General features: G+C 46.0%; 1 protein-coding gene across 1 annotated transcript in view; it reads left to right on the top strand.

The window, feature by feature from the left end:
- The window catches only part of Kif6 (kinesin family member 6), a 290,218-nt gene that overhangs the window by 87,093 nt on the left and 176,628 nt on the right, over positions 1 to 26,497 (top strand). Inside the window, exons 7-10 of the mRNA XM_032900532.1 lie at positions 10,854 to 11,060; positions 16,979 to 17,122; positions 18,020 to 18,106; positions 24,856 to 24,959. Coding sequence (XP_032756423.1) covers positions 10,854 to 11,060; positions 16,979 to 17,122; positions 18,020 to 18,106; positions 24,856 to 24,959 — 542 coding nt within the window. The remainder of the gene's footprint in view (positions 1 to 10,853; positions 11,061 to 16,978; positions 17,123 to 18,019; positions 18,107 to 24,855; positions 24,960 to 26,497) is intronic.

Raw genomic sequence — 26,497 nt, 5'->3', positions numbered from 1 at the left:
GTAGCTCTGCGTCTCCAGGCAGACAGCTGAAAACAAGGGGCATGTTTGAACATCTGGGTTATATACATCCTTCTTCAGAGAGCATGCTTACCAGGGAGCGGTGAATTGTAGGTAGACTATGGATAATGGTTTGAAGTATGTTGTGTGTAAAGGGTCATGTCTTGTCTGTAACTTTGAAGACATAACACAAAGCCTTGTTTCCACCTGGCTGTCTCATTATGCCATCTGAGAGCTTATTAAACTTAGCTGAATATGACAGTCAGGACCCAACCATGGCACTGATCAAAACGGGCTGTTCAAGGAAGGTCTTCAGTTTGCAAAGAGGGTGGGAACTCTGGAAAGTCGGACAGGCTAGTGGTGCGACCCAGCAACGGCTGGCTACAGAAATGATTGTACCAGGTGGACAGCGCTGAATGGAGACACGAAGATTCCTGGTCATGGAAAGGGGAGGACACCAGGACATTTCTTGATCTGTCTTCAGTGCTGGGCACCAGCTCAGAGGGCACTTCTAAAACGCCGCCATTAGAGCTCACCCTTAGTGAGGCAGGAGAAGGACAAGGACCTCTAGCACGTGCCTCCTTGTATCTGTTCTTCAAGGAACTGACATATTGCCCCAATGCCTTGTTTATTTATGGCTCATCAAGAATTCAGAAAACCTGGTCAGAGGTCAAGGTCGGCTCTGACCACACAGGAGCTACTCATTGTCAGTGGTTATTAGGTCTACTAGGGTCAGGTCCTTGCACTGCATCTGAGCTGGGAGTCCTTTTAAGGGTTTTCATGACACCAAAAATAAACTTCAGGGACTGATTTGACTTTGTTTCTGATTGTGCATTTGGAGCTTGGCCAAATTCTAACAGGAAGAGATCTCCCTGGCCAGAAAGACATGTAGAATATTTGCAATGGGAAGCCTATTACTAGGTGACAAAAATGGAGAGATGGGACTCAGCACCTTCACCTCTGGAGTGCACCCTTTGGCTTCCCCACTGAGTCACAATGTCCTCCAACTCATGTCTTTTTCTGATCTCAATGTCCAGACTCAAAGACTGTGCAGAGAGCTGGCTGTCACATTTAAGATTTGTAAGAATAAAATTGTGTGAGCATACACCAGAATTCTGCTTGGTGCGTTAGTTCCACTTGTGTCCTAGATGTCTGCACAGTGGAACATAATGGATGTTTTCATCTTACCTGTCACTATTAGGCGGATAGACTGCATGAAACTGTTTACGATAAAGGTTCGAACCAAGTGTCCCAAATTCTTGAGAAATGTGTTAACACTTAGCTTGATACTGTTATTATTATTTTACATGTATCTATATATGAAATTCATCTATATCTATCCATCTATCTCTATCTATCTTTCTATAGATAGATAGATAGAGACACAGAGAGAGAGATAGATAAATGATAGCAGAGAGAGAGAGAGAGAGAGAGAGAGAGAGAGAGAGAGAGAGAGAGAGTGTCAGATTTGGAAACTTTAAAGCTGGATTTTAAAGGGAAGAAAAATATAAATAATTGAATTTAAACAGTGAAAAACAGCAGTAGCAAAAAACCAATATGAGATACTTATTGTCTTTGCAAGCTACATCCAGCTGTGATTCTTCTGTAATCACCATTTTAAAAAGAAAAAGAGGGGGTTCGGGATTTAGCTCAGTGGTAGAGCACTTGCCTAGCAAGCGCAAGGCCCTGGGTTCGGTCCCCAGCTCCGAAAAAAAGAAAAGAAAAAAAAAGAAAAAGAGGAGGGGACTTTCGGGGTTATGCATCTGCCATCATACTGAGAGCAAAGCTGTCTTCTAGCAGAGTATGGTGATTGCTCAGGTTGATAACAGCAGGGCTGACCACTGACCAGGACTCCTTATAAAACCACTCTGTCGGAGCCGGGGAGACAGCTCAGTTGCTAAAGTGCTTGTATGGAAGCATGAGGATCCGAGTTCAAATCCTCAAAATTCACATAAACTCTGACCTCACTGTGCCTATGATCTCAGCCCTGGTGATGCAGAAGCAGAAGCAACCATGGGCCTTGCTGGCTAGCAGGGCTGACCATTTTATTGAGATTGATTCAGTGAGAGACGCTGTCTCAAACACTCCTGCGGAGTGTAACCAAGAGAGGCATCGAGATTGACTTCTTCTCCTCAGGCAGAGGCACATCTGTGCATGCAAACGAGTACACCTGTGTATAACACACACACACATACACACACACTCACACACACTCACACTCACACACACTCACACTCAAGCACCTGCACACTTACATGCACACACATGTATGATTTGTTTCTTATCAAAGGTACTGGGTTGATTCCCCCCTCCTTTTTGTCATCACTACCTCTTTTTCCCCAACTTTGATTTTGGCATAACTGCCTCTCAGTTTGGCTTCTCAGAGAAACAACCCAGAAGGATGCAGTCTTCTGACCTCTGACCTCCCACAGGGGAAATTTCCACAGAGCCATCACCAATTCTGACATTAAGTTTTCTTTAAATTGTTAAACCACCCAATAGATTGCTGAGGGTGTGGAAATCGCATGTCTGCCGACCGATTCCAGACTTGCTGGGCGTCTACAGTGGAGGCACCAGGCTGTTCTTATCAGGGGTGAATCGTCGTTGCCAAATCCTTCTTGTGTGCTGGAGATCGCCCCGAAGCTTTTTATATTCCTTTTAAATAAAATTGCTGTACCTGGTCTATTTTTCTCTCTCACAAAGCTGCTTGGAGAATATGCTAGATAAGGAAAAGACCCAGGACCCTACAACTGGGGAAATAATTCTCCTTACTTCTTCCAAAGTCAGATATATTATAAAGAGAAAAGTCAGAACAGAAAATAAAACATTTATGCTATTTAATTCCAGTCGAGAGATTTCCAGTTGGAAATATTTTTCTTCAAGGTGGTGACAATTTAAATGATATTTCTCCCCACCCCTGCCAGCACCACCCGTAGACTCAGGTATCTGAACACTTGGTGGTGGCATTTTGGGAAGTTAGGAGGCAGAGCCTTGCTGGAGGAAGTCAGTCACTAGGGACAGGGTTTGAGAGTACACAGACTTGACCCACTTCCAGTTAATCTCCATCTTCTCTCCCCACTCCCCCTCTCTCTTTCTGTGTTTTGTGCTTGAGGGTCAAAATATGAACCCTCGGCTTCTTGCTTCTGCCACTTCTGCTGTCACACCCTCCCCACCATGATGGACTCTTACTCCTCTGTATGATAAGCCAGAATAAAGTGCTTCTTCCAGTTCCTGATATTGGCCATGATATTGGTCGTGGTATTTTACCACAGCAACAGAAAAGTAACTGACAGAGACGTGTTCTCCAACACCACCACCAAACAGCCCAAGTATTCACAGCGTCAAGGGCTAAGCCACCCGGCCTGGTGTCCCAGGCACTTATGCTAGTACTTCTATTGTGAGCCTCCTAATCCAGTCCTTTTTGTATGGAAGAACTGGATATGAAACTTTTTAACCAGTGGGGTCAAGATTAGGCAAGACTTAGTTAATGGTGGGGTTTAACCTGTAGGATGTGGAGAGCAGACAAGTCGAGAGCCCTCATAGGGGTGGTAGTGTTTCCAGGCTTCATTGGAGAGCTAATGAACACAGGAATGAGTGGGTGAAGACCCCCATTCTGGAGGGCACTGCCAATCAACACTTGGAGAAGCTGGACTCTCTCTTATGTGGTCCTTCTTAACTAACTTTGCCGTGGGCAGCCAGGAGCAAACACACTAGAACAACACATTCAGTCTAAAAGAAACATTTAGTCTTAGGTTAATGGAAATTCTTGCAGTTTTGCTGCATAATTGAGTGGCGATTTAGGATTAAAACAAACAATGAAAGGTCGAGGTGGACAGCAATAGTATACACACACATGATTTGTGGCATTGATGGCTGTGTTAACTATGCGTGATTATTTTCGAAGTGACTGAAAATAGATCAATATTACAAAAGTTGTAACAGTGCCATGTGTGAACACAACGCATGGCATTCAGCTGGTTGCTGCTCCTGCTGGCAGCAGGTCCTGGGTTGGGAGCTTATGGAATGCAAGACTGCAGAACACAGGATGCTCGAGGCTTTCAGCGAGGCTGCAGAGGGAAGTTAAGGATGCCAGGCAAGGACCATGCCGGCGACAAACAGAGAGAACATAGGGCTGCTCATAGTCTGCCACCGGGTATCCCAGGCAAGCCCAGATCGCAAGTGCAGGATTTAACACGTCCTGCCTGAATATGGGTCTTGCTCTGCTCTAATGCCTTCCTGAATCATCTTGTATTCCTCTCACTTAGGAGTGTTTGTTTTGCCGTGCTGTAAATCTGTATGGCGTTTAAAGCTATTGGGTATGAGTTTGTATATAAGGACTATCTTGCATCACAGGGAAGGCTTTAGACTTCAAGACTGTGTGGGCAGCCTTGAGCATGTAGAGCAGAGGTTCTCACCTGTGGGTCGTGACCCCTACAGGGGTTATAAATCAGACAGCCTGCATATCAGCTATTTGCATTACAATTCATAGCAGTAGCAAAATCATAGCTCTGAGGTAGCAATAAAAGTAACTGTATGGCTGGGGGTCACCACCACATGAGGAACTGTATTAAAGGGTCACAGCATCTGGAAGGCTGAGAACCAAGAGCTCCAAGAATACACAACGAAGCACTGCTGAAGAGACTTTGGGAAGGACATTTCTGTCATGCTCAGGACAATCATTTCTCTGTGGTCATCAGTCTTGATTGACAACCCAGTCATATTTAGAAAAGCATACTCTGGGCAGGTCCATCCAACAGGCTGGGGACCTGGGTGGGAGCAAGCACATGAGGATGGGTGCAAGGCCACCCCCATCTTTTGTTTCTTGGTGGGCATGCAGTGAGCAGTCTCTGCTCTCCGCCCCTTCCAGGATCATATCCTTCTTGCCTCAGCCCCCAAGTGATGGGCCCAGCTGACCCTGGACAAAGACTTCAGAAACCATCAGCCCAAAGCGTAATTCTTCCTTTTAGATAATTTTCTCAAGTATCTGACACACAAAAGGATCTGGTTTAAGCAAGGATATGAAGAGGAATGGAAGGTGTGTAGCCGCATTTGATCAGAAGCCAGAAGGAAAATGCCCACATCCACTAGCCAGGGAGAGCAGAATCAAGTATGGTGGCTCTCCCAATCCTAAAGCTTCTACTAGCTGTTTGGTGAGGACCTGTGTTTTCATTTGTAGAAAGAACAAAATTGAGAGAAAAAAATGAACTTATAGATTATAATGTTGGATCAAAAAATGCTAATGTGTGTACATTTATGTGATTTGGGGAGATGTATGCTTGTGTATATTTGTGTGCATGTGTATATGTGTGTAGGTGCGCTTGTATTTATATTTGTATGTGCATGGGTGTATGTGTTTTCAAAGCACAGGGAAGGGATTATCTCTTGTGGGGTAATAATACTTCACAGGTATTCATTGGCGATACGAGGTCTGGATGGGGCTGACTTCAGGGAGTAATACCTAGTGTCCTCTATTAAGGCCTAAGGCTAGACTGAACCCTCCCTGGGGTCTCGGATGCTGCACTCCGCAAGGCTTCCAGGGCAATTACTAAGTCTGCAGTGGCTCTAGCACAGTCAAGGGCTTTAGAGCACTGCACTGGGAAAGGTCTTGGTAAATTGTTACATGCGGCGCCCTTGAAGGAAAAGGAGATATTTAGCCTTAGGAAGCATGTTGCGTTAGTCCAGAAATATGGATAGGGCAGATGGAATCAAGCATGCGTTTTGGAAATGCTACCCTGTGGAGAATAGTTGGTGAGACAGAAAGAGATATAAGAAGGCTGGGCAAGAATGCGCTCATCCAGTAAGAGGTGAGTGGTGATTGGCTAATTGTAGAAAGGGGTTTCAGGCCTCGAGGAGCAGAGTGCATGGGCTGTCTACCATGAGACACAAGAAAGGAAAACTGACGTGATTGTCGAGGGGGGCATTGTGGTCAATACACAGGCAATCGTAAGGTAGGCTGAGGAGAGATGGTTCGACAGGAGCACACTTGCTGCACGATGACCTGAGTCGGTCCTTCACAGCTTATGTAAAAGAGCGTGTGTGAAGGCATGTGGCTCTACTCCCAGTGCTGGGGAGGCAGAGACAGTAGGACCCCTGGGACTCACAGGTCAGTAAGACTTGCCTAACCAGGGAACTCCAGGTTCAGTGAGAGACCTGTCTCAAAAAAATAGTACAGTTCCTTGTTTCATGCTTTAATAAAACACCATGACCAAGACAACTTATAAAAGAAAGCATTTAAATGGCCTCACATTTTCAGAAGTCTGGAGGCCATGATGGCAAAGCAAAGGCAAGGTGGCTGTGACAGCTGAGAGAGAGAGAGAGAGAGAGAGAGAGAGAGAGAGAGAGAGAGAGAGAGAGAGAGAGAGAGAGAGAGAGAGAGGAGGGAATGGGGGAGAGAGGGGAAGAGACGACAGACAGGCAGACACACACCCTGGGGATGGGTTAAATATTTTGAAACCTTGACCCCTCCCCCGAGTCACACAAGGCCATGCCTCCTAATCCTTCCCAAGCAGCTTCACCAATTAGCCAGGAACTCTTTTCACTCAAACTGCCACAGAGAACAATGAAGGAGCAACATTCAAGGTTGACCCCAATACACAAAGATCAGCTTCAGTGCGGAGCCATGCGTCTTGTCCACCCCACCCCCTTTTTATTAAATTTGAGACAGGGCCTCCCATTTACTTAGAGCTTGCTGGGTAGCTTAGGCTGACTGGCCAGTGAGCCCCAGGGATTTTCCTACCTTCACCTCCTGAGTACTGGGATTATTAATGTACACTACCATGCCTGGCTTTTTATGTGGGTGCCAGGGATAAAACTCAGGTCTTAGTGCTTACCTGGTAAACAAGTTCATTTTAATCGTCAACTTGATAGAACCTAGAATCGCCTGGAAACGGGCGTCTCAGTGAGGAATTACCTAAATCAGATTGCCCTATGGACATACCTTTGCAGGTACGTGTGTGTGTGTGTGTGTGTGTGTGTGTGTGTGTGTGTGTGTGTGTTATTAATTGATATAGGAAGACCTTGCTCACTGTGGGTGACAGCATTGTCTCGGGTCCCGATCAAGCGAGCAGTGAAGCAGTGACGCATGCATGCCTTGATCCCTCTTTGTTCTTGAGTGAGCATGAGGAGCTGCTTCAGGTTCCTACCTATGACTTCTTTACCACGTGGAATGGTAAGCAGAAGAAAGCCCTCTCTCCCCTGTTGCTTTCTGTCCCGGGTGTCTGTCATAGCCACAGAAATGGAACCAGACCGTGTGGCCAATACTTACCGCACTGAGCCACCACCCCAGCCCTGCCCACTTCCTTTGCTGAGCATGTCTCTTCCTCACCTCATGGCCGCCTCACACACACCTGGGCTCTCCTGTCTGACGAGACTGCAAGTTCTTGAGCTCCAAGGCCAGGTATTATTTTCCTTCATCCGCCGCACCACCTAACACAGCTATCTAAAAAGACTGACACAAAACACAAAAGCTCTCTTCGTGCAGATGATTAATCATCCCGAGGATTTTTCCAAAGGCACCGGCAATTGCCAAGAACACATTTGCTTAAAACATGTGCTCAGTTTTGAATTGAATCTGCCTAAATGGCGCCATCTGTTCTCGGGCAATTTCAGAAACATTCAAATACTTTTTTTTTTTTTTTTTTTAGTTCTTTGTTTTATTTTGTATTTTTACCTTTAAAAGGACAGGGAACTGGCATGCCCATGAGGCATAGAGACTTCCCTGACTAAACACAGAGCAGACGTGGGCACATCGAATGAACAGACCACATAAAGAGCATTGTCTGAGGTCTAAGGAAATTTTTATCTAAGAGGACACCAACAGCTACGTCACAGAGAGAGCACTTACGAGACAGAGCTCGAGGCATGGATTCCTACAGTATATTCCCATGGTATATTACTGTGCTTAATTGCAGACGCCAGAATGCTCTGATTCTTGTGAATCTTGAATTCCTTTGAAATGGGCACACAACTTCCAAAACTCATGAAAGGGCCAGGCTTAGTGCTGTTTTAGCATCAGCGGCTTGGAAGGCAGGAGCAGCTGTCGGAGACTAGGTTGTGCGATCCCAGCATTACCTGCCAATTGATCTTCAGTTCCGTCCACAGAACGCATCGTCTCATGAAAGCACCAATGGCGTGAAACCTGTGTTTAAGTTCCACAAATAACTCCCAGCCGCTTCCAGAACACCTCCAGTCAGGTTCTATATTTAAGTTTGTGGTTTCACATGAAGCTGTTTGCTGACCCACTTCAGAGGGATAGCCAGAAACAGACAGACAGACAGACAGACAGACAGACAGACAGACAGAAAGAGAGAGCTCGCACGCTGCCTAGATTGGGTTTTGTTATTGTGGCAACAAATGATGGGCCACATTCTCATCCTATTTAACTTGTTCACTGCATCGTAATCTCCAAACTATTGCCAGCATTTTGACATCTGTGCGTCTCACTAGCTGGTATGAATCAGCCATGGTGTGTATCACGAATTTATATTGACAGAAAGAATTTCTGATTTACAACACATCAGCCTGTGCTTCTCCGTCCGTGGGCACGTGTGTCCACGCTGAAATCCTTTGGCCCAGAGCCAAATGGCTGTGAATTTGTTCGCATGAGTGTTTGTCCGGAACACTCTGGTTTTATTGACCGCATAATCCTGCTGACCCAGGGCTTGCTTTTCCCAGATCATATTTATTCCTCAGAGAAAATGTAACCCACAGTAGTGTAGAGACTGGCATGGCCAGTGACTGCTGATGTTTTCACTTTTCAGAATTTGCTTCTGATTATTTATGGTGATGATGGGGGGGGTGGTGGGGGTGGTGGGGGTGGTGGTGGTGGGGGTGGTGGTGGTGGTAGTGAACAGCATTAATCCAGTCCCCGACAGAACCCTTGTTTCCTCTACCACTCTCTTTTACCATTCATTCTGTATCATACGTCTGTCTTACCATTCTGGTACTCTACATGCCCATCCACCACAGTGACCCCCTACACTCTTCCTACAGCATTCCTAGCCCAAAGGTTTCAACTCTTCCACATCCTTGCCATGGAACACGTCCAGAGGCCTAGACCCACAAGTCAGGCTTACGTATCAACGTTCCCACTTCTCAGGACCAACTTTCTATCTCAGTTTCTCTTCCTGTTGCTGTGATACAATATTTACCAAAAGCCACGTGGGCGGGGGGAGAACAAGGTTTCTCTAGAGCACAGTTCTAGGCTCGGCCCATGGTGGCAGGGGAATCATGGGAGTGGGAGCTCGAGACAGCTACTCGCATTGCATCCCTGATAAGGAAACGGGAGCGGAGGTGAACGCATGCTTGTTGATGCTTGGCCTCCACAGCCCAGCGTCCCCTGCCCAGAGGATTCCACACAGCCATGTCCAGGTGCTAGACTCTTTCAAGGTGACAGTGCACGCTACCACAAGTCTATTGCTGGTAGAGCATGAGTCCCTTCGTTGCCCTTTGTCTTCCATCCTTACAGGAGGCCGCCACTATTATTAATGGCGCATAATTTCCATGACGACGGTGTAACCTCAGAAGTTCGTGTTGCAGTTGTGGTTGAAGGGAAGCCCTGCCACAGCGTCCATTTCGTTCTCAATGCTAACTCAGCCTTCTGTTCTACAAATGTGTCATCCTTTGTGACAATCTTTTCTGAAGGCTACACCCTTCTGGCTTGTCCCAGAATATCATCTCCCTTGTCACAGATGTCCTTACAGGCTGTACACCTGGCTCCACACTCCTGTTACCTTGAAGGCACTGGTACTACCGTTCTAATTTATGTACACCTTCCCTTGGCTGCTCTCTAAAAAGTAGTGTTTAACCGCCATGTCATGGGGATTTTGCATTTGCATTATTGTAGCATATTGTGAAATTTCTTCCAAAAATATTCTTAATTCGTATTCCCATCAGTAGTATGTGAAATTTTTCATAGCCACATGTCTCCACCCTCCCCCACAACTTATTTCCTTAGCCTTTCTTTTTGTAATTGTTCAGCCTGATGGGCGTGGAATAATTCATCTTTATAGTTCTAAGGTCTGCAGGCACTATTTATAAATTTGTGAGCAGTTTTTCAAGTGCTCCTTAAGTATTTTTCTGATTTTTTTGAGTTATCTAGTCATCTCCCATTCTCATTTTCCCGAGTTTTCTGCTTGTTGATATTTTAAAGTATCGATTACTACTTTACAGAGACTTACTTGTCTTGATGTCAGAGCTGTGTTGTTACATGTAAGCCTTTAGTCCACTTCAGTATTGACTTACATTAGAACTAATTGATTTCACATTTTGATCTTGCAAACCCAGTAAACTTCATCTATCCTTTTCCTCCTCTCGTGTGTGTGTGTGTGTGTGTGTGTGTGTGTGTGTGTGTGTGTGTGTGTTACTGTGCATATGCATTTGGAGGCCAGAGGTTGACATTGGGTACCTTCCTCAGTCCTCTCTACCTGCCACTGCTGAGTTAAACTCTTTGGCCAGTGAGCTCCTTGAAGTAGACCTGTCTTTGCCCCACACCCAGCCCATGCTAGGGTCACAGACATACACAGCCACGCCATGCATTTTCACAAGGGCTCTGGAAATCCAAGCTCAGATCTTGTGCTTGCATTGCAGGGACTAAACCAGGTGAACCATTTCCCTATGCTCAAAAGATTCCATATTTATTCCAGTAGGGTGCCTTTGTTACCTTCTGAATCTATCTGCATTTTCTACCAGTTATCCAGCAGGCAAGAACACACTGAAAAGAACAGAGTTTGACGATCTTACCCATAAGTGTTGGCTTCATGGGACTGCCATGCTTCTAGAAATGTAATTTGCATCCTTCTATATCCTCTAACAGTTCTCACAATCACCTTATTATACATTTCGTAACTCTGTTTTAGACTCCTATGAATCAAGCTTCAACCAGATCACACTGTATTTTCACTGTGCACTTGAGCAGCAAGGAGCCAGGATCTGCCACTGTCCGACATGCTAAGCTCCATCTGGTCGACCTGGCAGGGTCAGAGCGTGTCTCAAAGACTGGAGTTGGAGGCCTGCTTCTGACAGAAGCCAAATACATCAACTTGTCCCTACACTACCTCGAGCAGGTGAGCTGGGTGGAGCGAGGTCAGTCAACCTCCCTGTGCTGCCTGTACTACATGGCAGACGGTCTAGTTTTGTTATGTTTCATAATTATTGGGAAGTATGCATAACAACATTTATCCTTTTATAGTTTTTGTTTCCAATTATGTGTGTATGCACATGCATACAAGTTCAGAAGAGGGCATCAGATTCCCTCAGAGCCTGAGTTATAGGTGGTCGTGAACTGCCCGATACAGATGATTGGACCTGAACTCTGGTCCTCTGCAGGAGTGGTGCATGCTCTGAACAGCTGAGCCATCTCTTCAGTCCCAATTTTGATCATTGTTTTAAGTGAAGAGTTCCGCGCCATGAAGTACATTGCCAAATAATGGGCCACCACAGTAATTATCCTTTCCTAGAAATTGCCATAATTCCAACCAGATATAAGAGCGCCCCTTGTATCTTTTACTGTTGGCCTCTGGTAGCCTATGCCTTTTGTCTCTCTGGCTTTGCCTATTCCGGATGCCACAGGGGGAGTCCTTCCATGTGTGTCCTTTGGTAGAGAACCATGATTCCACAGTTCATCCACATGGTAGCATATATCACAACTTCATTCCTCTTCCAGGCTCGATTACATGCATGGCCCCTCATTCTGTTTCAGTTGATGGATTCAGAGTCAGTGGGCTGTGGCATCTATGCAGTGGCTTTTATAAGCAGCCCTCCCATGCACATCCGTGTATGTAGTAGTGCTTCATAGACACCATTTCATTTTAACCCCACCACACCGTCTGCTGGAAGTGTTAACTTCTTCATTTCACAGATTGCAAACATTTCTCTTCTCAAGTAACAGTGAAGAATAGATCTGAGCTTTCATCGGGCCCAGCACTGGTGACTTATTGTCTGCCTTGTAAAATTTATACTGGACATGAGTACAGGTTACAAGCAGCTCTCAGTTTGTCTTTGTTTTCCCAGCTCGGAGATCACCTCTGAGAACATAGCTTAGAGGTGACCAGTATTTTTGCAGCTTCTGGAAACTTCCTCCAGTTGCACTGTTTCTGCTATGGCGGTTCGCTCAGCCTTGTCTTGTCTTGAGGCACCGCTACTCCATCCTGACTGCCACCCAACCCATAGACGAGCACTAACTGCTCTGTTTGTCACTTTTGAATTCGACTCTGTGAGCAAAGAAAACACACCCAAATTTAGCTAGATAAGATTTCTGTCCCAAGTATTCATCTGTGAAAATGAATGGGCTACATGGGGGGTTCCTGTGTTACCTTCTCGTTCTTGAACATTGAATCTAAAAGATTTTATCAAAACAACAATAGAAAGGCCCTTTTCTTTAATGCCTGAGGAACCCCAAGACCAGTATCTTGATGCCTGTGAACATTCCCAGGCTGAAGTGGCCATGCCAGGGCCACCCACCTGAATGGGGTGATAGGTTTAGGTTTATCCACGAGCCCCCCAGGAACATAGCACCTTAGGTGAGGGCCTGCAGGCCTGGGCTATTTTTGTGCTTTTGAGAAGAATCATCAGTCCTAAGGTCTTTCTTGCTTAAAAATTCCACACGACTTTTACTGATGTGGCTTTTTTGCTTACTAGGACATTTACCAGAACAATGATATATGCTCATAATGGGCTGTGTTCAAATTGCCTTATTCCAAAGCAACGTGTCTCTTTGCTCAGATGGCGGCATGGTTTTAATTCCCATTGTGTCCATCTGTTCACACAAAATTACATTCCTCAGCTGAATCAAACTTTCTATGAATTGTAATCACTCAGAAACATTCTGTTCCACACCCCATTCTGTCCTTCCTTCCACATAATCTCCTCAAACTCCCGACTACTCTTAAAACTGGTCCACATCTCTTCAATTTACAATCCCTGTCAACATTCATAATGCCGATGTGGCCCTTGTTTTTCTATTAATTACTTATCTAACAAATATTGGCAATGTTCAATAAGGTCAGCTTTAATTGTGAGCTTGACAGAGCCTGGAAGCACTTGGGAAGAAAGGATCAATGAAGGATTGTCTATATTGGGTGTCTCATGCCTGTTGGTCATTGTCTTAATTTCATTGATCTGGGAAGACCTAGCCCATTGTGAGTGGCACCATTCCTAGGTGTTGAACCATATGAGAGAGGAGAAATAAAGCTGAGTACAAGCAAGCAAGCATGCATTCATTTCTATTCTTGACTGTGGGCATTAAGTGACTAGCTATTTGAAGTTTCTGCCTTGATGTCTCCCCAGTGACAGACCATAATCTGGAATTATAAACTAAAATAAATAAACAAACCCTTTTCTCTCCTGAGTTGCTTTGTATTGGGATATTTTTGTCATAGCAACTGAAATGAGGATAGGGCAGATCTACAATTTGTTGAGGGTCCTAGAGCAGCCCTACCACAAAGGGCTCCTTTCTGAAGCAGGGGCTTGGCTAGGCTGTCATATGTATGTACATAGATGCACCTCAGGTAGGAGCTAGGACAAGCAAGGAAAGGGGATGGATGGGGAGAGATTGACAGAGACCAAGGAAGTAAGAGTTAATGAATGGAATGAAGAATGAGTGGGAGGGAGCAAGGCAAGAAGGGTGGGGTAGAGCAGGTCAGGTCCTGGGAGCTATGAGCCCATTAGGCCAGAGGATCATTCACTCCCGCTAAATGTCATTCATGTGTCATTAGCCCTCAGCCCTTCCATTTCCTTTCCACCCACTGCATTGGGACAGCTGGTAACTATTTTCTCTGAAATCCAAGTGCCTTTGCAGGCAAGGAAACTGGACTGTGGGAAGCTGCAGGGATGGCCACGGATCTGCAGGGTTTGGCAAGGCCAGGAAGAGCTGCTGGTGAGTGGGTGGGAGGGCAGAAGAGAATTACATTCTGAGAGAAATAGTGAGAGAACCAAATCAGTGAAGAACAGTGAGGAGAGCGGGGAGATACTTAGTGAGATCACATGACTCGTGAACATTTATGGTCACATTACCACTATGTGTGTTTTACTATGCGGCTGAAGAGACGGGAGTACAAAGCAACTTAGTGTAGCTTGCTCACACACCCCCTCCACTGGAAGCTGTGGGTTACACTGGGCAGTGATGTAGATGCCTGCCCAAGAACAAGCTGTGCATCATGGAACCAGGAAAACAATGAAGCAGAAGAACCTGTTCTCTTGCCTTCTGTGTCTTTGACAAGCACCGTAATCAAAGGCAACTTAGGGAAGAAAAGGTTTGTCTCTACACCCAGGTTACAATTTATCACTGCAGGAACTCAATGTAGGAGCTCAAGCAGGAATTTGAAGCAGAAAAGATGAAGAAACTCTGCTGGCTCACTCACTGACCTGTGCTAGGATGGCTTTCTTATACAGCTCAGGAGCACCTGCCTAGGGAATGGTGCTGCCCACAGTGGGCTCCTACATCAATTAGCAATTACCCCTCTCTCAGATAAGTGCACAGGTCAGTCTGATCTGGAAAAGCCCTGAGCTGAGGATCTCTTCTCATGTGACTGTAGACTCTGTCAGGTTGACACCTAAAGATAACTAGGACAGAACACCTATGGACAGAACACCTATAGTTCTTCGTAAGTGGTGATATAATTATCACCATATTGGTCTCTCCATTTCAATATGAAAGACAGAGGAGCTAGTCTGCTCAGCTTGCATTAGTTAGCTGGCATTGGTTTAGAAACTTATTACAGAATTCTAGTTGTCCTGCTGATTGTATCTGAGAGGACGCACACCTGCTAGATCTCAGCCAGCCTGGGTTTACCGACTCTACAGTTTTAAGGGATTAATATTCAGTTTGCCAGAATATTGTTGGTTTTGGAATTCTCTTTATGTATGCAGCACTTTTTCCAAAGAGTTTCCTCAAAAAACACTTGAAGCCACAATAACAGGGTACTCCTTGGCCCTAAAGCCTGAGTTCGTATGAGGAGAAGGAAAGAGAACATGTGTCCTTGTGCTAACTGTAAACCTCAGCTGATGACCTGGGAGTGAACGAGGCCTCCAGCAGCCCAAACAGCAAGTGAGAAACCACTGGGAACGAGTGTTAGCTCCTCGCCCCTTCAGAAGTCAAACGGGCTTGCAGTCAGCTAGTTCCGTAGCACACGTGGGCTCTGGCTTGGTGTCGGCCCTGTTGCCTTCAGGAGTGAGGGTGCTGGGCCAGGGCCAGTCATAACTGCTCCCATTGTTTATCATTTTCTAGACCATCGCCTTCTGTGCTCTTTAAAAGAAAATCTTCTTGGAGGCTATAGAGATGGCTCAGTGGTTAACAGCACTCGCTGCTCTTGAAAAAAGACCAGAGTTCAGTTTCTAGCACCCATGTCTGGTAGCTCACAACTGACTGTGCATACAGCTCCAGTGGGTATGGTGCCCTCTTCTGGCTTCTATGGGTAGCCGCTCAAATTCACAGAAGTGCAAGAAAGACACACACGTGTGCATGAACATGTGGGTGCATGTGTGCACGTGTGTGTACACACACAAATAAATAAATAAATAAATGTAAAAACTATTTTTACAAATAAGAAAAAAAGCAAACCTCTTAATCCATTGAGTAGCTGAACTGACACCAGGCACAGTTTCTAGGCCCTACTGGACATCTTTCCAATCATTCTCCGTCCTGCTGCCTTGGAACAGGGCCTCTCACTGAAACAGAAGCCTACCATTTTGCTGGGCTAGGCCGGCTTGTAAGTGAGTTTCTGGGGCCCACCCATCTCTATGTCCATCAGTATTGGGGTCACTGGCATGTACATCCACATGCAACCTTTGACATGGGTGCTGGCGATTTGAACGCATGCCTTCATGCTTGTACAGCAAGCACTCGTCCACACAGAGTCATCTTCAGCCCTCACTATTGACCTTTACAACCTTCCTCCAAGACAGCCAGGCATCCTAGTCCCTTATTTACAAGGAAATCACAGAAGCTAAAACACCTTTGTGATTTTTCCTAAACCATACAAGCGGGAAAGCTGAATTCTGTCTCTAAATCTTGGCTTCTTTCTTCTAGCACAAATAGCCTCATTTTCTCCAATTTTAAGAGCACAATCCCACTCTGATGCTTAACTCTTTCCTCTAACAATTTTAGATCCCTTCCTGGAGTGGATATTGGGATGTCCATCCTGGTGGGGAGCACCCTGAGCCCATCCCAGTTCTCGGATTAGATCCGTATTGGCCAAAGCAAACTAGAGCCTTCCTTTCTGCTACAGCGATCAAGCCATGGGTCTAGGGACCAAGATGCTTGTCGGAGAAGCTCAGGATAAGAGGAAAAGAGTCTGTTCTCATCTAACTTATGAAGAAGGACGTATATCACATCAGGGTGTTGGCAGCCATCCTGTGGCTGCAAGGAGGCTGATCTCTACCACATGGAAAACAGTAGAGACAGGAGCGTAAACACACTAACCTTCGGGTCATTTGTAACCTACAGCTTTCCCTTTCCATCCCTCCTGACAGAGCCCAGCATCACTTACATTTTCCACAACTTGCAGCCAAAAATGAGTTCATCAATTTCTAATTTAATATCACTAGGAAGGTTTATTTAAGCATAATCTCTCTATTACCCACACCAGTGTTCCCTAAAACAATAATGAATATTAGCATTCATCTTATGAAGGAGATTCAAAGGGGGGGGGATAGTAAGATGCTCACATGACATTCCCAAGCAACCACACTGCTTACTCTTCATGCAGCTGCCTTAGGGTCCTGGAGCAGGAGTCACAGCCAGGTGTGAGCCACCACGCCATTGCTGGCCGTCAAAACTCACGTCCTCTGGAAGAGCAGCCAGTGCTCTTAACCTCTGAGCCATCTCCCCAGCCCTATTTTTGCCATTTTTGTATTGAAAACTCTTGTTAAAGGTGACTGTTCTATGCCCAAGTGCTGGGTGTCTTTTGTATTCTCACTGTTGAAAGTCACCGTCAGATGCGCCCTCCCAGATGCCTAACACCGTCTTCTGTCCACCTTCCCACAGGTCATCATTGCCCTTTCGGAAAAACACCGTACACACATCCCTTACAGGAACTCCATGATGACCAGCGTGCTCAGAGACAGCCTGGGAGGGAACTGCATGACCACTATGATTGCAACTCTGTCTTTAGAGAAGAGGAACATCGATGTACGCAGCCCTTCTCCCCGGGACTCCTAGTCCGGGTTTCCCCTGCTGGGTGGTGAGGTGGAGGTGGGGCTCTGGGTGCGTCTGCACCTCCTGAGCAGGGCTGACGTATACCTGAGAGTAAACCCACCACAGGGCTCACAGCGTTGGGTTCTTAGATGGCGTCATAATTAACCCGTGTGAGAACCGGCCTCCGATGAGTGGCTTGAAGAATCCGTGTATGCCAATCTTAGAACGTCTGATGGTAGAAACGAGAGAAGAAAGTCTTCACTGCCCTTGCTCAGCTTTGCCTGACTGGGGAGGTCTGGGTAGCTCCAAGCTATCCTGAGATCTGGTCCTAGAGGCTCTCAGACGGTGGCGCCCAGGATGCTGTGCCAGGGGCTGCCCTGGGTGGCTATGGAGTCAGATGGGGTCTTGAAAGAGTCAGCTTACCAGTTTGGGTATAGACACTCCCCCAGGGAGGAAAACAAGGAGAAGGGCGTCTCCTACAACAGTGCCGAGCATTCAAGGTGAATGCAGTGAAGCCCTTCCTTTGCTTTATTACTAATACCTACCGTGTGGTCTCACAGGCTTGCAGATCACGGTCCCTGCTATGGTTAGGGCTTTCATGTGAGGTCCAGCTTTAACAGAGCCAAACACGTACCAGTTGCCTCTCGGGATGCCAGGATTGCCTATAATTTGGGCATTTGTCATTTTCCTAAGCCAACCCCATTATAAAAATGTAGAAAATAGTATTCCAGGGCCAACTCTCCCTCATTTTGAGGTATTGTCAGTTAACGTGTGTTGTCCCTGACATCTTACTCTTTAGGTAACGTTTTCTGATCGTGTAAACTAAGTTTTATCTGGAGAGACAGGCCCCTCCGTGCCGTCACATGTTTGTGGTCTGTTTGTTTTCTCCAGGAGTCCATCTCCACCTGCAGGTTTGCTCAGCGCGTGGCCCTAATCAAAAATGAAGCCATCCTCAATGAAGAGATTGATCCCAGACTGGTAAGCAAATGCCTGATTTCCACTTCGGGGGTTTCCGTCTCTCGAGCTGTCCTTGAACTTCATTTGCTGGTGCAATGACCTCAAACTTCTGATCTCCCGCCATCTGATTGCAGGGACTGCAGGCATGGCCTACAGTTGTGTGGTGCTGACATAGAACCCAGGGCTTTGCGCGTGCCTGGCAAGCACATTTACACACGGGGCTGCATCCCCAGCCCCAGTAAGAAACTTAAAAGTTTAATCGAGCTTAGATAAACATATATACCTAACAGCTATTGTATATGACTAGCTGAAACTGGTTGTGGGGCATGGCTCTGTACTAATCAGTGTCCTAGGTACTGGTGTGCATCCGCTGAAGTAATTCTCGGCAACCTTATGATGAGTGTTCAGTCTGTCTCCATGGAGAGCAAAACTGAGGCACAAGGGTGTGAAATAAGTTGCTCACAGTCCTAGTGAGAGCAGGTGCAGCCCAGAGAGCCGGGCTCAAGAATATCTGCTTCATGACATAGTGTGACTAGTCTTAAAGACACACCCAGAGGTTGGTGAGCAATGGCTCAGTACTACAGTGGGAAATGTAATTAAATTTACACTCAGGCCTTAACCTTTCACAAAATATAAGTCTTCCTTTTAGACCGAGAATCATCTTTCACACATCTCATAAAGAGAAAGTTACTGAGTTGAAATATTTGGTCCCAGCATCCTGTACCTTATTCTACAGTTTCCTAAAGATTAGCTATAGTTTGACTCCTGGAGAAATTACCTGTTTTCTTAGTTTTATAAAAATAACTCCTGCTTTATCAAAGCAACTTTTAATGCAAAGAAATCACAGATAACATAATTCAGTTTTTCACCCTGAATAGAATCTTTTCCTTTGCATTTTATAAGTTCTCTGCAAGGGATAGGCAACCCTGGGTCAACTCAGGTTGGTATCCAAACTCTGATTAAATGTCTCAGATTTGTCAAATTCCATGATTACGGTTGCATATGTTTGAGTCACTCAGCTCTTCTCATTCCTCTAGAAAATAAGCTTGCAATGTGTAGAGTCTAAAACTGTGAAATCTCACCAACTTCATTTTCAAATTTCTCAGAAACGAATATGATCACTGATCACTGCCGTGTTCTGAATTCCTTCTTCTCAATTATCTGCCCCCGCCATCCTCGCTCCACTGAAGGACAGAGGCAAAGGAAGGGAAAAGAATAGTGGGGCTTTCTGTGTTGCCCTGCTAGCCTCAGGGAGCCTCATCTGCCCTGATGGAGAACTCAGTGGGTGAAACAGAAACTTCCCTGCACCCACCTTGGTCAGATCTCAGCATCACACAGAGTCCTGGGCAAGGGAACAGAACACAAAATCATAGTCAAGAGGAATTGCACTCGTAAAGATCCCTGTCCCTCCTGCATCCCAAGGACATCACTAGGGCTATCCCAGTCCCCCTGCATCCCTAGAGAGTCACTGTGGCTGTACCTGTCCCTTCTGCATCCCCAGGTCATCGCTAGGGTTGTCCCAGACCCTCTACATCCCTAAAGAATCATTGTGGCTGTACCTGTCCCTCCTGCATCCCAAGGTCATCGCTAGGGTTGTCCCAGACCCTCTACATTCTTAGAGAATCACTGTGGCTGTATCTGTCCTTCCTGCATCCAAAGAGCATTGCTGTGCAGAATGAGAACAGTCCTATTATCTAGAAGACAAGAATTAGTTCCCAATTTATGGAAAGCAGACATATTAGACACTGGAGGCATTTCTTTACTTTCTCTACATTTTGCTGGAAAGACTTCTTTGATGGATCTGAAGGAAGAGGGCACCAGCGTGTGTTTGATGTAGGTCTGTGAGAGATTGAAAGCAAAGAGATCAGGAGCAAAATGCTAATAGCTGATAATTGAAGCAACTGCCGAGTTTCTTCCTAGTGCTGACTGACATGGTAACTGCCAAGTGTGGCTGGCTAGTCTCTGTAATAATGGCACCTAAAGCCACACACTGGTGTTTGTCATTTTAAAGTGTGAACCTTGCATGAAATACAAGGGACAATCAAAACTTTGTCCTAGCAGACAGGAGAAATGGCTTAGCAGTTAAGAGCATTCACTGATGTTGCAAAAAAAATATCCAAGTTCAGTTTCTAGCACCCATGTCAAATGACTCACAACTTTGCCTGCTGACAGAAACAGTGCCCCAGGTATCCTCCAGCATGGCCACCTGCACTCACCTGTACCTGCACTCACCTGCACCTGCACTCACCTGCACCTGCCAGAACATGCACCTGTATGCACCTGCACCTGCTCTCAACCTGCACTTGCACTCACCAGCACCTGTTCTCACCAGCACCTGTTCTTACCTGCACCTACTCTCACATCCACCTGCTCTCACCTGCACCTGTACTCACATGCACCTGCACTCACATGCACCTGTACTCATCTGCACCTGCTCTCATCTGCACCTGCACTCACCTGCACCTGCCAGAACCTGCATCTGCCCTCACACAGACACAATTTCTAAAATAATAAAATTAATCTTTTAAAAACAAGTGTTCTAAAAACCACCCAAGATACAGCCTGGTTGGGATTTCCTGTGTCTTGCTCTCAGATGTTAATGGCATGTAGGATACCAAGCCTACATAATCAGAGTCACCAAACGCTAGCCCTTCAGAGTGATGGGGTTATGAAAGGAATAGGAGCTGGGCAGATTCTGAGATGACTGGATATGGGCCAGGATCTTCCCAGATGCCTCTTAAGTCCACAGGCAACCTGTGCAAGGCATGGCTTCAGTAATCTCAATTGTGAAAAACAGAGATTTCTATTCAACAAAATACAAAATAATCCATAGTCCTTTTGGCTTAGAAATATAGAACTGGTAGATGGCTGGTTTGGTAACGTGCTCAGTATGCGTGCATGAGGACCTGCGTCTGATCCCCAGAGCCCACATAGAAAGCTGCAGTGATAGCAGCACACCGCAGTGCCTGTTTGGGGAGGCAGGGATAGGGTGATCCCTAGGACATGTGCACCCACACACATCCATAGGCACAACGGCGTACAATCTATAGCGTCCATCTCTACCTAGGAGAGGAAGTAGCATGAGCCAGTCGGTCTTATCCAAGGAGTTCTGGTCTAATGGCTCGAGGGTTTCTGACAGTCAAGCCTATGACACTCTGTGCGTGTAAATGAAATGCCTGGAGCATATGTCCAAATACGATTGTAATTTGGAGGAACTGTTGGTCCTGTGGATGTAGCCAAGGCAGCCTGAAACTCACCTGTGTGGGGCGCTGTGAGCATCTTCAAAACACGTTAGCAGAGAGCTGGAGGAACTGGGGCTGCAGCTGTCCTTAACGTGGGCAAACGGTGCTAGCAAGCAATGGAGGTCAAGGGCCCAGGAGCATTGCTCCTGGGATGTCTGCTTCCCTCCTTAACATAACGCCACAGAGAGGAAGCAGAAAAATTCCCTCCTTAACATAACGCCACAGAGAGGGAAGCAGAAAAATAAATCTATTCCCTGACATGGAGACAGCAGGGCAGTTGTCTACGGTATGGCAGACTCCAGTAGGACAGATGGTACTGTCTTAAACTATTAAATGTGTGTGTGTGTGTGTGTGTGTGTGTGTGTGTGTGTGTGTGTGTGTGTGTGTGTGTGTGTGTGTGTGTGTGTGTGTGTGTGTGTGTGTGTGTGTGTGTGTGTACATGTGCATACAGGTCTCTTGTGGAGGCCCGAACAAAGCATCAGACAAAGCATCAGATCCCTTGGAGCTGAATTGTAGGCAGTTGTGAACCTATCCAGGATGCCATGGGAATTGAACTCAGGTCCTCTGAAAGAGGCCCTCCCTGGGCCAGCTCTCCAGTCCCGCAACTAGTATTTTCTTGGGAATTAGAAAGCCTTACCCCTCTTTCACATAGGTCTGAATTTCATATATACAAAACCCCCTTGGTTTAAGCAAACTCAAGGTTGTCTGTCTGTTGTTACATTTTATTTGAAAGAAAGTCTCACTCTGCAGCCCTGGCTGCCCTGGAACTCATTCTGTAGATCAGGCTGGCCTTGAACTCAAAGACAGCCCCCTGCCTCCACCTCCTGAGAAGCAATCTCCAAGTAAAGGAGTGAGAGAATAAACTTATTAGAAAGGGGCAGGGGAGGCACAGAGGGAGAAGAGCTAACGTCTGCTTAGTTAGCTCGTTTGGGGACTCAGTTTTCCAGGGTGGGTACAAATAGACTTCCCGCCTTTTAACTGATGCCTGAGGTGCTGTGCTGTCAACCTGACAAGCACTAAAGTCGTCTGAGAGCTGGGAACCTTGACTAAGGAAATGCCTCCATGAGATCAGTGGGTTGTGTTGAGGCCTGTAAGGAAGGCATTTTATTAATTAGCGCTCAATTGAGGGAGGGATGCAGTCCACTGTAGGTGGTGCCACCCTTGGGCAGGTGGTCCTGGGGTCCCTAAGAGAGCAGGCTGAGAACGCCATTAGGAACAAGCCAGCAGGCAGCGCCCTCCAAGGCCTCTGCCTCCAGGTCCTTCCCTGCTTGAGTTCCTGTCCTTGCTTTTGATAACGTCATATGGAACTGTGAGTGAAATAAACTCCTCCACAAGTCCTCTGGGTCATGGTGTTTTATCACAACAATAGCAACCCTAACTAGGACAGGATCTCACATAGTGACAGGAGTGGAGGATTTGAGAGTACTCTAAGTAGAAAGGGGGAAGATTATATTTTATAATTGTTGGCTTCTAGTATATTAGAAAGAGATTTTATAAATGGATTGTGGACAGACTTCTCAGCCCCTTTCGTTAAATACTCTTGGATGGTCTATGTCGTCGATAACATGATCTACAAGTGTGCATGGATGGTTTTCTACTTTTCATTGGCTCATTGACCTGGCCAAGATGCCAAATAGAATTTTGAAGACATTCTTGTCTTACTCGTTCTACTGCTCACGCTAAAATAAAGGTTTTCGACAGCCTTTTGATTAGCACTCTTCTACCTAAAGCTTAACTGGGTCTTTTCAACGTGTAGATGAATTCCTGATATTATAAAGTACTATATTTAGAAAAAGATTTGTCATGTTCGTGTGTGTATGTGTGTGTGTGTGTGTTGTGTGTGTTTCTGTGTGTACTTAAGAGTCCAGTATACAAGCAGTCTGATTGAGGGGTGGATCCCCTAGAGCCGTAGGCACAGACGTTTGGCCTATCATACGTGCAAATGAATTTACTGGGAACCAAACTCAGGTCCTCCACAAGAGTGCATGCTCTTTACCACAGAATTGACATGGTTTTCAAATACATTTTACTGAAGCTAGTGATGAGATCACTCACCATTTCTCTTTTAAACTGTGTGTCTGATGAGTTATCCCAACCCCTTTGATCAGTTTTTATTCTGGACAAGTGTACAAGAAGGCACAAAAGAAAGCCTGCACTCACTGCTTTTCTTAAGTGCACACCACACTTCTTTATCTCAAGACCTAGTAAAGCTGCCACACCACACAGCCACACACACACACACACACACACACACACACACACACACACATCCTTATCCCTAACTTCCTGGGATAGTTAAGGATTCTAATGGTAAACACCCTACTAATAATCACATGGTCATAATATGAACTTGGTAAAAGGAGCATTGGTAGGACCTTTGCTGGTCCTTGAAAATCAAAGTTACCAAAACTAACCAAACAGTTAACCAGCTAAGTAAACATCAGTTCTCCTCTCTCCCTCGCACTCCCTCCCCTTTCCAATGACACAGTCCACTAATGTTTGTACATGTGTGTGTACCCCGTGCATGCATTCACAGAGGCCCAACAAGGACAGACATATCTTGTACTGTTCATCATCTTCTGCTTTATGCAACTGAGATAGAGTTTCCCATTACCCGGACACAGGCTGGTCACTAGTAAGCCAAGAACTACTCAGTTCTGGTGTAGCAGGCACCCATGGCCATGACATGAGTTCTCAGTGTGTCGTGAGATTGGAACTCAGGTCCTCATGTTTGTGCAGTAAGCACTCTCACACACACACACACACACACACACACACACACACACACACACACACCCCACATCATCTAGATGTTTTCCCTCCAGGGTTCTGGGGATCGTTTATGCGTGCCCTGTGCAAAGGCAGATAGCTTAATGACTGAGCCATCTCCTCAGCTCTTAACACATCTTGATGTATCCTATTGGAATATTATATGCCCTTGAAAATTCATGATGTGCACACACCAGTATAAATGAGCTCAAATCATGTGAGAGAAAAGAGCCAAGGTGCAATTACAGCAGTAATAGAGCATGCACGTAGGTTAAGGCACACGAAGGGACAGTATACATTATTTAAGGGACGTGCAAATGGAGTGAATGTACAGCATATGTTCTCATAACTCCTAACTGCATTCTAGCTACACCAGGAAGGACAGAAAGGAAACACAGAGAGAGGTCCCAAGGTGCATCTATAATTTTTTGTTTGTTGTTTGTTTAAAAAAAACTAGTTCTAGAGTTATTTGGACAAAGTGTTAAGGTTGGAGTACCAATGTCTTTTAGATTGTTCCCTATCCAGTTTTGTATCCTGACATGTTGATTTAGTTAATTGCCCATGTGTGCATACTTAGTATACATGTAGTATTCAAAGGACAAGTTGTAGGGGTCACTCCTTCCAGGGATTGAACTCACATTGGCCCCTAACCATTGAGCCATCTTGCGCAGTGTCTCATAACTCCCAAAGCTGCGTGTTTGCTGCCACTGAGTCAGTGTCCAGAAGTGGACATGCACTCACACACCTTGCCCTTCACAGATGATCGTCCGCCTACAGAAGGAGATTGCAGACCTGAAGGCAGAGCTGGCCATGGTCACAGGCGAGCAGAGGACAGAGGCCCTCACAGAAGAGGAGCTCCTTCAGTGAGTACAGACTGGCTCCTCTTTCCCACTCTTGCCTAACTTGACTGTGTTCAGTTCTGTGTCCACCTCAGCACAACTTGGTGTCCTGGGAAGGTCAGAAACTGCACGTAGGTGCCGGTGGACAGAGATGATTCTCCCTGGGGAGAGGGCCAAGGCTGGTGGCCACTCTGCTGCCTGGGCCTTGAGGAAGTAAAGCCAGAACCCCGTGCAGCTGGGAATGCCCACCTCAGGCCAGCACACCGGCCACACCATTTCTCACTGTGTCACACGCTCTCCGCTGTGGGTCTAGATCTGAAAGGGGTTTGAGAAGCAGCCCTTGTCTTAGGCTGTACCAAGCTCCAGGCAGCAGCATCTGCCGTCTCTTCTTTTATGCATGGCCCATTTATTACCATTCGGAAACTCATGTTGGCACACAAGCCGATTATCAGGGCTTTGCCGGAGTCTGGAGTCTGGTGTTTCACACCAGTGAGATTTGCAGTCATGTGGTACCTCCTTGTTCACTTTCTATGATTGTGAGTGAGAGAGATGGGCTCTGCTTCTGTGCAGCTTATTAAGGGTTTCTGGGATGCAGGTGAACAAATCTTAGGAGGCAGTGACGGGCGCCATTTTCAAGTAAATAGTAGAGTTGGGCTGGGAATGTGCCCAAGTCAGTAGAGAGCAGCTTGTGTAGCATGCATGATGCCTGGGTTCCTTCCTCTGTACAGACAGAGCATGGGGGTGTACACTTGTAATCTCCACACTGGGATGTGGAGGCAGGAGGATCAGAAGTGTGACATCATCCTTGGCTACACAGTGAGTGCACAGCCAGCCTGGGGATGCGCGAGACCATGTCTTTATTTTTTATTAAAAACAATTTTTATATACTATATTCTGACCACAGTTTCCTCTCCACTCATCTCTTGCAAGCGCCTCCCAAACTCCACACCCACCCAGATCTGCCCTTTTCTTTCCTCTACCGTTAAGTAACAGGCTCATATCCTGGTTGGTTTTATTTCATTACTATGTTTTTAGAGAGGATATCTTCAAACAAATAAACAAAAAGAGAGTTTCTAGGATACTTGTGAAGACATCATGCCATATCACCGCTCTATCCCAAAAGAGAAATGTGAATAAAGAGAAAGGCTTCTCTTTACACTGCTGCGTATTGAGGCTGGCGTGACGGCTCGGCAGCTACCGATGCTCTCTGCCAAGTCTTATGACCTGACTAATCCTGGGCTCAGCAGGGTGGAAGAGAGAATGACGTTTGAAAATTGTTCTTTGACTTCTACCTTCTCACCATGACACACACTCACTCACACACATGAATACACACACACATACACACACACTCACACACACATACCTCACACACACATACATACACACAGACACATACACATATTCACACCACAGACAGTACACATGCAGCACACACACATGCACACGCACACGCGTGCACACACGTACACACACAGATACATGCACATAAATGTACACAGGCACACACACAATGTTAAAAAATAAAACTATTGTTACCTGCCTGTGTGGTCTGGGTAATG

This window comes from Rattus rattus, chromosome 4 (assembly GCF_011064425.1).
Source record: "Rattus rattus isolate New Zealand chromosome 4, Rrattus_CSIRO_v1, whole genome shotgun sequence".
In the NCBI taxonomy this organism is placed as follows: domain Eukaryota; kingdom Metazoa; phylum Chordata; class Mammalia; order Rodentia; family Muridae; genus Rattus; species Rattus rattus.
Note: the sequence above shows the minus strand (reverse complement) of the source record. Positions and strands in the feature narration are given on the sequence as shown.